The 11,856-nt window shown below is 38.0% G+C and overlaps 1 protein-coding gene across 1 annotated transcript in view; it reads right to left on the bottom strand.

Moving 5' to 3' along the window:
* Positions 1–11,856, bottom strand: part of Fsip2 (fibrous sheath interacting protein 2) — an 85,438-nt gene that overhangs the window by 42,414 nt on the left and 31,168 nt on the right. The window contains exon 15 of the mRNA XM_021233990.2: positions 554–587. Coding sequence (XP_021089649.1) covers positions 554–587 — 34 coding nt within the window. The remainder of the gene's footprint in view (positions 1–553; positions 588–11,856) is intronic.

Genomic DNA, 11,856 nt, shown 5'->3' with positions numbered 1-11,856 from the left:
TTGCTGTGATACTCCTCAAGGTTCCTGACTAGTCTGACTAGATTTAAGAGTTATTAAATGTTATTAAATGTTATTAAAACATACCATCTTTTCTTCTCCTGCTTCAAGTCTCAGCTCACAGGTGAGCGAATACCATTACCTGTGATCTTTGGTAGCAGGTTCTTCCCAAGAGAATTGTTAAAGACAAATTCAGGCATCTCAATTCATTCTCTACAGAATTTGCCATCAATATCTGCAAAGCTATACTGATTAATATCTCCTGAGAGATGAGACTCCATTATCTCATGCTGCTCAACAATGCTAGGTCCCTGAAATATTCTCCATGCTACACCCTAGAGGCCTTCCTAAAGTACCAGTAGTATTTTTGATAACAACTTTAAATTAGAAGGAAACTATTAAAATTATCTAAAAGTAAACTTCCATTACAATAAAAGGCAAAGGGTATGAACAACACAAATCAGTAGATGATTATTGGTATCTGATTTAAATGTTTTCCTAGAATGGCATATGATAATTAATATACTGTCTTATCAGTTGATTTTATAATACATACTTTATCTTGCAAGCAATTTTGTAGATTTTGCTGCCTGTAAAGTTAAGAAATAATTATGATTTAGTAAATTTAGGACAAACACTTTATGTAAATACTTTTTAAATTCCTATAAACTTTTTTCTTTTTATGAGAGACAGAGAGATATACATAAATACAAATACCTTAATCTTTATTTTGTTTTCTTCAGTGTTCTTATTTAATGGACTGCTAAGATACTGACCTATAGACTCAAAAGTATGCTTTATTTACTCAGGAGAGTAGAATCACAGTATGCAATTGATCACATAAACATGCATGTATGTGGTAGTTGGAACTCTGCTATCCCTTAGATATGTCTGTTTTGTGTTTCTGTGGAGTGACACAGGATAAGGCAGGAAGGAATAGATGATTAGTCTATTTTATCTACTAATAGAGATGATGGTATAGTAAGTTTTCAGATCACAGCTCTCTGACACTCCTTTAGCAGCATTTTAAGATCCTATAGTCCCATCCTTGTTTGGTTACATGTCATAGCCGAAAGAGAGCATGTGGATTATTGTTCAGTAACTAGTGGTTAGAATCATGGGTTGCTCGCTACAATCAATGCTACCTACAGTTATCTTCATGTAATGGTGTGATGAGCACATCCTTTCAATATTGTAATTAGATTTACTATTACATACTCATGAAATTAAGGATAGTTTTATGAATTTTAAAATGTATAAGAACTCAGTATTAGGCTCCAAGTGTGGTGGACTCACCCTGGCAGGACTGACCACCTGCAGTCAGCCCACACCTCAGGCTTGGGCCCTCCTCCTCCCTCTGCCTTTTGTTTGAGGTGAGTGTGGGCTCTGCTCAGGCAAAGCTCGACTGATAACCCCCTTGGAACTTTCTGGGCCTGTCCCGCGTGTGGTGGACCCACCCCAGCAGGAAAGACCAACCAGGGTCTGGCCACACCTCACACTTGGCCAGCCCTCTGCCCTCCACCCTCTCTGCTGGGCCCAGATCCCACCATGCCCCCATTGAAACTTCCTGACCCTGCTCCATGTGTAGTGGAATTGCCCTTGCAGGACTGACAACCTGAAGTCTGGCCACACCTCAGTCTTGGCTGCTCTGCTTTGCCCCATACCCTCTCCTTGAGTTTGATAGTCCAGACCATTCAGAGTTACAAGCACTGAAGTCTTGGCCTCCTTAAGCCACCAGGAGATTAGAGGAGAGGGAGAGACCCCACCTGCACCCATTCAAATAAGGGATGGAAAAACAACAGTATAAGAACACACGCAACAACAGAAAGAACAATAATATCACCACAATCTAGGGGCTCCATAACAACAAGACCTGAAAAGCCCAATGCAGACAAAGCAGAAGAAAAGGACCTTGAGAACTATTTGATGAAGATATTAGACACCCTCAGAGAGGAAATGAGAAAATCCCTTAAAGAAATGGAAGAAAAAAATACAGGAAATGGAGGAAAAGATAAACCAAAAAAAAATTCAAGAAATAAACAAATCCCATAAAGAATGCAAAGAAAGCCAAGAGAAAAAAAAACCAAGTGAAGGAAGTAATTTAAACAGTTCAAGGCTTAAAAGCTGAAACAGAAGCAATAAAGAAAACACAGAATGAGGGGATGTTGGAAATATAAAAGCTAGTTAAATGATCAGGAACTACAGATGTAAGTATAACCAATAGAATACAAGAAATGAAGAGAGAATCTCAGGTGTTGAAGACTGACTAGAGGCTATATACATTCATTGACAAAAGAAAATCTAAGTCCAACACATCACTAGCACAATATCCAGGAACTATGGCATACCAAGAAAAGGCCAAACCTAAGAATAATAGGTATAGAAGAAGGTGAAGAAATACAGCTCAAAGGTACAGAAAACATATTCAACAAAATCATAAGAAAACTTCCCCAACCTAAATAAGGATATACCTATGAAAGTACAAGAAGCTTAGAGTACACCAAATAGACTGAACTACAAAAAGAAGTCTCCTCACCACATAATTATTAAAACACCAAACTTACAGAATAAGGAAAATATATTAAGGACAGCAAAGGTAAAAGGCCAAGTAACATATAAAGGCAGACCTATCCGACACCCGACTTCTCAATGAAAACTCTGAAAGCCAGAAGGTCCTGGATGTTGGAACTGGTATGCTGACAATGGGTGGAATATGCAGCATTTAAGCAGATACTTAAGCAGCTCAAAGGGCCCTGTGTTGCCTGGCCATATCATGGCTACTTCACTCATTACAGGGATGCTTAAAGACTCAGTACACATGTGCAAGTTTCCCCTTATAAGCGAGAACCTCCATGTGTTTCACCCTTCCTCTTCCTCTTTGCTCTTTTACATTCTCTTACCCTCTTCATCTCTCTCTATTGCTCTTCCTCTCTCACTCCCTTGTCTCTCTTCCTCTCCCCCTCCCACACTAAAATAAGCTCTATGGTTAATATATCTCGTATTTCTTGTTCCATCTCACCATAATTTAAGCAAAAGAACAACACTGGATAGATGTTCTACAAATGCTAAGGGAACACGGATGCCAGCCCAAACTACTATACCTAGCAAAGCTTTCAATCAATATAGATGAAGAAAACAAGATATTCCATGGCAAAATCAGATTTAACTATATATACCACTAATCCAACACTACAGAAGGTTCTGGAAGGAAAACACCAACCTAAGGAAGTCAACTACACTCAGAAAAACATAGGCAATAGATAATCTCACTTTAACAAAAGCCAGAAATAGGGGAAAACTCACAAACAATACCAACACCACCAACAAATCCCAAACAAACAAGAATTAACAATCAATGGTCCTTAGTCTCCCTCAGCTTCAATGATCTTAACTTGACTATAAAAGACACAGGCTAACAGACTGGATACAAAGAAAGAATCCATCCTTCTGCTCCATACAAGAAACACATCTCAATGTCAAATATAGACGTTACCTCAGAATAAATACTTGGGAAAAGATTTTCCAATCAAATGGACCCAAGAAACAAGCTCGTGTAGCAATCCTCATATCTAACAAATTAGACTTCAAACTTAAATAAAAAAAAGAGAGATGAAGAAGGTCATTTCCGGAGGACCTAGGCCCTGCCCATGATCAAATGACAGTTATTGGAGATCCACTATGGAGTGCCTCACCCTCCTTGGGGATCAGATGGAGATTGGGTAGGGGACCAGAGGACCTGGTTGGGAGGGCAGGGAGGAGGGGAGGGAGATGGAGCTGGGATTTACATGTTAAATAAGATTGTTTCTAACCTAAATAAAAAATAATTAAAAAAAGAAGGTCATTTCCTATTCATTACAGGAAAATCCATCAAGATGAAGTCTCAATTCAGAACATCTCTGCCCCATACACAAAGGCATCCTCATTTGTAAAAGAAACATAAACTCAAGTCACACATAAAACCTCACATACTCATAGTGGGAGGCTTCAACATCCCATTCTGACCACTAGACCAGACCACCAGACAGAAATGTAACACAGAAATAATGGAATTAACAGAAGTTATGACCCAATTGGGTTTAAAACACGTCTGTAGAGCATTCCATCCAAACACAGAAGAATATACACTCTTCTCAGCACCACATGAAAACCTACCACATGCTTGACAACATAGCAAACCTCAACAGATACAAAACAATTGTAATAGCCCTCTGTATCTTATCAGACCATTGTGCTTTAAGATTAGAATCCAACAACAACACAAATTGCAGAAACCCTACAAAGTCATGGAAATTTAACAATTCACAATTGCACCATTCCTAGGTTATCAATGCTGATGAATGAATCCAACTTACATATTTTGAAAATGCCTTTACTTCTAAATTTAAATATAAGGTCAGGTTACTTTGTTTCCACAGAAAATGAAAAACTGTGGATTCCTTCCAGACTAGTATGGTTTGATGAAGCAAGACATCCTGAAGCAGTGTCCCAGGAAGTCCAGCATCTGAAACAACTGGGATGCAGGACCCACAGAAAAATGACTGCTGAACTTACAAAACAAGATGAACAGTCTCACAGGGGTCATGCTTCATGAAAGAGTCTGCCAGAAATTCTGCAGGACACAGAAAAATGACTGACAGACTGCCAATGCAGGCAGACAGTTTAAAATTTCCTGCTTTGCTCAGAAGTCTGCCAGACACACTGTGGCCTATGGATGCCCCAACATTATAGTGAAACTTTGGGTGACTGTCCAGGTAGCTAGATGTCTTTGTCAATTCTAGTGTTTATATATTATCCTCCTGTGGTCTTTGGTGAGTTGAAGCCAGATAGTTATAGTTTTCCTTAGATATGATAAAAGATAAGCTACATAAGGCTTTAGACTCACACAGATAGGACAGATGATAACATATTTTCTTTAAACCTTACTAAATATTAATGAACTAAATATTATAACTGTAGTTCTTACTCTATAACTGATCTGTTACATATAATTTTACTATGTTAAAGTTAAAAACTTTTTTTTTATTTAGATAGAAAAAAAGAGATGATGGGGGAAGTCCTATGTATATGTTTGTCCTATTGGTTGATAAATAAAGCACTGTTGATCAATAGGGAAGCAAGATAGGTTGGCATAGGAGAGGTGGAGGATTCTGGGAAATGGAGGTACAGTCAGTCACTGCATAGGATGCTAGAGAAGTAATAGGTCCAGATCCCTTCTTCAGTAAGAGAAGACCATGTAAAAATAGTCAGATTATCAGTTATGGGTTAATAATTAAGTCAGAGCTAGTGGATAAAAAACCATAGCAAATGCCAACACCTTCATAATGAATGTAGTGTCTTGTGTGTTATTTGGGGGTAGAGACAGTAGAAGGACCCAGGCTACTCTCTACCCAGGGAAAGAGTACACGTTACACAGTGCTAAGAGGAAAGTTCATAGCACTAAGTGCCCATATGAAGAAACTGGAGAATAGTAACACTAAAGAATTAACTTCACAACTGAAAGCTCTAGAACAAAAAGAAGCAAACTTACAGCAGAAAAGCAGATGCCATGAAATAATCAAATTGATGGCTGAAATCAATAAAGTCAAAACAAAGAAAACAATACAAAGAATCAATGTAAAAAAGAGTTGGTTCATTGAGAAAATCAACAAGATAGACAAACCTCTATCCAAACTAACCAAAAGATAGAAAGAGAGAGCATGTTAATTAACAAAATCAGAAATGAAAATGGGGCATGTCAGTGGACACTGGAAATCCAGAGAATCATCAGGTCATACTTTGAAAACCTGTACTCACAGAATTCAAAAATTTAAAGAAAATGGATAATTTTCCGAATAGGTATCATTTACCAAAATTAAATCAAGAATGGATAAGCAATTTAAATAGAATTATAACTCCCAATGAACTTTGAGTCATTAAAGAAAGAAATTAAAGAAGATACCAGAAAATTGAAAGATCTCCCATGGTCTTGGATAGGTATGATCAACATAGTAAAAATGGCAATCCTGCCAAAACCAATCTTCAGATTCAATGCAATCCCTATCATAATCCCAGCACAATTCTTCACAGACCTTGAAAAAACAATACTCAACTTTATTTGAATAAATAAAAAGCCCAGGATAACCAAAACCCTGTACAATAAAGGAACTTCTAGAGGCATCACTGTCCCTTACTTCAAGTTCTATTCTAGAGCTATGGTCCTGAAAACAGCTTGGTATTGGTATGAAGACAGGCAGACAAATGGAATCAAATGGAAAACCCTGATATTAACTCACACACCTAAGAAAACCTGATTTTTGAAAAAGAAGCTAAAATTATACAATGGAACATAGAAAACATCTTCATCAAATGGTACTGGCATAACTGGATGCTGACATGCAGAAGATTGCAGATAGATCCATATCTATCACCATGTACGAAACTTAAGTCCAAATGGATCAAAGACCTTAACATAAATCCAGCCACACTCAACCTCTTAGAAGAGAAAGTGGGATCTAGCCTTGAATGAATTGCAATAGGAAACTACTTCTTTAACATAATACCAGTAGCACAGACACTAAGATTGACAATTAATAAATGGGACCCCCTGAAACTGAGAAGCTTTTGTAAGGCAAAGGACAGAGTCAACAAGACAAGACGGCAGCCCACAGAATGGGAAAACATCTTCACCAACCCCACATCTGACAGAGGTCTGATTTTCAAAATATATAGTGAATTCAAGAAGTTAGTCACCACAACACCAAATATGCCAATTAAAAAGTGGAGAACAGAACTAAAGAGAGAATTCTCAATAGAGGAATCTACAATAACTGAAAGACACTTAAGAAAGAGCTCAAAATCCTTAGCCATCAGGGAAATGCAACTAAAAATAACTCTGACATACCATCTTATACTCATCAGAATAGCTAAAATCAAAATCAGCAATGATAGTCTATGCTGGATAGGATGTGGAGAAAGAGGAATATGCCCCCATTCTTGGTGGGAGTACTTTGGAAATCAGTATAGTGGCTTCTCAGGAAAATGGGAATAAGTCTACCTCAAGATCCAGAAATTCCACTCCTGGGCATATACCCAAAGAATGTATATTCCTACAACAAGGACATATGTCCAACTATGTTCATAGTAGTATTGCTTGTAATAGCCAGGACCTGGAAGCAACCTAGATGCCCCTCAACCTAAGAATGGATGGAAAAGATGAGGTACATTCACATAATGGAGTACTACTCAGTGGGAAAAAAGAAATCTTGAAATTTGCAGGCAAATGGATAGAACTGGAAGAAAACAACTTGAGTGAGGCAACCCAGTCATAAAAAGACAAGCATGGCATGTACTCTCTCATATACGGATATTAGACATAGAGCAAAGGATTATCAGCCAACAATCTACACCATCAGGGAAACTAGGAAACAAAGATGACCCAAGTAGAAAAATGCATGGTCTCCCAAAGAAGGGGAAAGTGCCAAGAAGCCCTCAGCAAATTGGCAGAATGGGGAGAGAGAGGAGGGAGGTAGGAAAAACAGAAGGCGAGAAGAGGAGGAGGGGAGGAGAACAAGAGGGATCAGGAAGACTGAGACAGGGGAGGAATAGAGGAGAGCAAGAAAGGGGAAACCTTGATAGAGCAAGCCAGTATAGGTTAAGGAATTTTCAGGAATCCACAGGAATGATTTCAACCAAGAATCTAGGCAGTAGTGGAGAGGCTACCTTTGATGCCCTTCCCCTATAATGAGATTGATGACTACCTTGGTTGCCATCCTAGACCTGTCATCTAGTAGCTTATTGAAGAAGAAGCAGGCACACACAGGTAAAGACTGAGCCATACTCCTGGAATTCAGTAGTAGTGAGGGAGGAGGGATGCGCAAAGGAGTCAAGACCATGCTGGAGAAACCCACAGAAACAGTTGACCTGACCTATTGGGGGCTAGGACAGAGACTCTAGTTATAATTCTGGGGAACCAGTATTGGACTGAACCAATCCTCTGAATGTGGGTGTCAGCTAGGATGCCTGGGCAGTCTATGGATCCTCTAATAGTGGAGCCAGTGTTTATCCCTTGAGCACAAATGGACTTTGGCAGCCCATTCTCTATGAAGGGATACTGTTACAGTCCAAATACATGCAAGAGGGCCCAGGCCTCCCCTCAAAGGATGTGACAGTCTTTGAGGAAACCCCATGGAAAGCTTCACTTATCTTGGAGAGTGGGTGGGTATGTGTTGGGGGAGTTATTGGGGGCTTGGGAGAATGGGAGAGAGAGAGAAAACTAGGATTTTTATGTAAAATAAGAATGTTTCTAAAATAAAAATAGAACTCAATATTAAAATTTTTGGTAAATAATTCAAAAAACTGAGTTCTGATCACCCCAAAGACAGACTATTTGCTATGTTCTTCCCACTTAAAGCCAATTTGTCTTTCTTTAATTTTCTTAAGCCTATACATTCAAAAATTATTTTTTTCTCAAAATCTAAAACAATTAAATAAACTTTCTCAATATTGCAACTCACTTGTGTGAAAACCACAATACAACATATTGCACCAAAATACTTTAATTGTTGCAGCTTTAAAATGGATTTGGGAGCCTGGCATATAGGCTATGCTTTCAACTAGGCAGGAGGCTGATGTAGGACAATTGAGTCTATGAACTACCAGCAAGGCTGTGATTATAGTAGGAGATGACAGAGGAATAAAAAGGGAAAGAAGAAAGAGGTGAGAAGGGGATTTCAGTGGAGAGGAAAGAAACGGGAGAGACAGGGAATGGGGTAACAATAGTCCATAGACTAGAACTTTTCTCAGATCTAGTTTCTTAAATCAACTACAAGTTCCACATTTTCCTTCTTTTAACTATTTATGGTTTTCAATGGTCTAAACTTAGTTCATTTTTTTCTGTCTTAAGGCATAGAATAGAATCCTGTAGCTCTCTCTGTGTCCAAACATGGAACAAAGACCTATGGAAGACCTAAAGAAATAGCTGAAAAGGCAGTTTTAAGTAGTAACTATGTTAAGATGCCAGTGTAGCTCAATGAGTGGTACAGTGCTTGCATAGCATGAATGAGGCACCTCAAGAAATTCCCAGCACCTTCCACAGAAGCAATAGTTTTCTAAGGCGAGCCATAGAATAAAAAATAATGGAAGAGCAAAGACATCAAAAATCCATTCTTTTCCTAAAAAGGTGAACACTGGCAAAAACATTATGTCAGAAAAAAAATTATGTCAGAAACATAATTCTACAATTCCTAAAAAAGAAGGCTTGCACCATTTCGAACATATTTATTTCAGAAAGATGTGAATATAATATAGGGAGTTTTAAATTGGCCTATATTGCCTCCTTAAACTAGTGCATCATGATCACAGTGTATTAATTCTGTAAATCTTAATATTTGCATAACATCTGGCACAGTTCCTTAAATACAATGTGCACTTAATAGATGCTTGATAAATAGGTTATAAAGATGTGCCTACCTATATCGAATTTCAAATGAAGAGCATTATTGAATGGTTTCTTGACTTTAGTTTTATCCATGTATTGCTGACAAAGTAATTAATTATATGTCAATTTGATCATAATAATATTGTCCCAAACTATTAGCCTTTTACCTAATAAACAATATAGGTTCTAGACATAGTCTATATGGCAGAGAATTTCAAACTTAATCATCTAATGCTTAGCTATTACACCTCTACTTTCACTGCTCACATAGTTTATCTTAATTCTCCGTCATGGATTCTCATTTCTACATCAGCAATCTTTTGCATTTACACTTTTAAAAGGACAAGTAAGTATTTGAGGGTGGTGAGAAGTGATTTACATTGGAAAAAATGTGAGGCCTCCATGGTAAAGTCTTTCATGATACACAGTTAATTAGTATGTGTGATGAAGCAGAGTCTGGGCAAACAGTAAAGAGTGTTATAGTTTTCTTCTTTTAGCATTTATTTATCCCACAAATACAAGTAGTCATTATCTGTACATGGCAGCATCTTTCCTCCTTCTTTTACTTGTTTGAATGAGATTCATTACTTCTGGCTATAAAAAGTGCCATGTATTTTATGAACCATCATTAGTTCTACATATTGACACCCATCAACCTCAAGATAAAAGTTTTCATCTACAAAGCTTAGTCTGAATATCAAATCTTTTGTAATCAGAGATCTTTTCATTTATATGGCCATTTTTGTAGGAATCTATGGTTCTGAAGTTTAGTTTGCATTTGATTTTATTTGCTGTTTTCTTTATAAGATTTTAGCACAGGGTTGCTGGGAAGACAGTCTGTGTGTAAACGGCTTGCTGTGCATGAGAACTTGATTTAGATCCCAAGCACAGACATAAAATCTGGGTTAGGTTCAGGGAGAGACTCTGACTCAGAAAAATAAAATGTTAAAGAGAAAATGAGTGTGAGGCGATTGTGATAACCACTACACTACGAAAAGCAATCTACAGATTCAATGCAATCCCCATTAAAATCCCAGCAAAATTCTTCACAGACCTTAAAAGAACAATTCACAACTTATATGGAAAAGCAAAATACCCAGGATAGCCAAAACAACCCTGTTCAACAAAGCAACATCTGGAGGCATCACCATCCCTGACATCAAGCTCTATTATAGAGCTATAGTCCTGAAAACAGCTTGGTATTGGCACAAAAATAGACAGGAAGACCAATGGAATCCAATGAAACACTGCAGTATTAACCCACAAACCTACAAACACCTGATTGCTGACAAAGAAGCTAAAATTAAACAATGGAAAAAAGAAAGCATCTTCAACAAATGGTGCTGGCATAACTGGATTTTTGCATGTAGAAAACTGCAAATAGATCCATGTCTATCACTATGCACAAAACTTAAGTCCAAATGGATCAAAGACATCAACATAAATCCAGCCACACTGAACTTGTTAGAAGAGTTGGAGGTATGCTTGAAAAAAATTGGTACAGGAGGCCACTTCCTGAACATAACAACAGTAACACAGACACTGAACTGGACAATTAATAAATGGGACCTCCTGAAACTGAGAAGCTTCTGTAAGGCAAAGGACACAGTCAATAAGACAAAAAGCCAGCCAACAGAATGGGAAAAGATCTTCACTAACATCTGACATAGGGCTGATCTCCAAAATTTATAAAGAACTTAAGAAGCAAGACTCCAAAACATCAAAGGATACAATTAAATAGAGAATTCTCACTAGAGGAGTCTAAAATGGCTGAGAGATGCTTAAGAAAGTGCTCAACATCCCTAGCCATCATGGAAATGCAACTCAAAATAACTCTGAGATACCATCTTACTCTTGTAAGAATAGCTAAAATCAAAAATACCAGTGACAGTTTATGCTGGAGATGATGTGGAAAAATGGGAGCACTCCTCAAATGCTGGTGGGAGTGCCAACTCATACAGCCACTTTGGAAATCAGTGTGGAGATTCTTAAGGAAAATGGGAATTAGTCTACCACAAGACCCAGCAATTCCACTCTTAGCCTTATACCCAAAAGATACACATTCATACTACAAGGGCATCTGTTTCACTATGTTCGTAGCAGCATTGTTTGTAATAGCCAGAACCTGGAAGCAACCTAGATGCCCTTCAATTGAAGAGCAGATAGAGAAAATGTGGTATATTTACACAGTGAAGTACTACTCAGTAGAAAAAAAAGCAATGCAATCTTGAAATTTGAAGTCAAATGGAAGGCACTAGAAGAAACCATCCTGAGTGAGGTAACCCAGTCACAAAACCAAACATGATATGTACTCACTCATATATGGGTTTTACACATGGATCAGGAGGTGCCAGTCTACAGTCCCACTGCCAGAGAGTATGGGAAACAGGAAGGACCCTAAGAGAGATATGCGTGGTATCCCAAAGAAGAGGAATGAGGCAAGA

Source organism: Mesocricetus auratus, unplaced genomic scaffold, assembly GCF_017639785.1.
Source record: "Mesocricetus auratus isolate SY011 unplaced genomic scaffold, BCM_Maur_2.0 Super-Scaffold_100004, whole genome shotgun sequence".
NCBI lineage: Eukaryota > Metazoa > Chordata > Mammalia > Rodentia > Cricetidae > Mesocricetus > Mesocricetus auratus.
The sequence above is the reverse complement of the archived record's forward strand: the minus strand, read 5'-3'. Positions and strand labels throughout refer to the sequence as shown.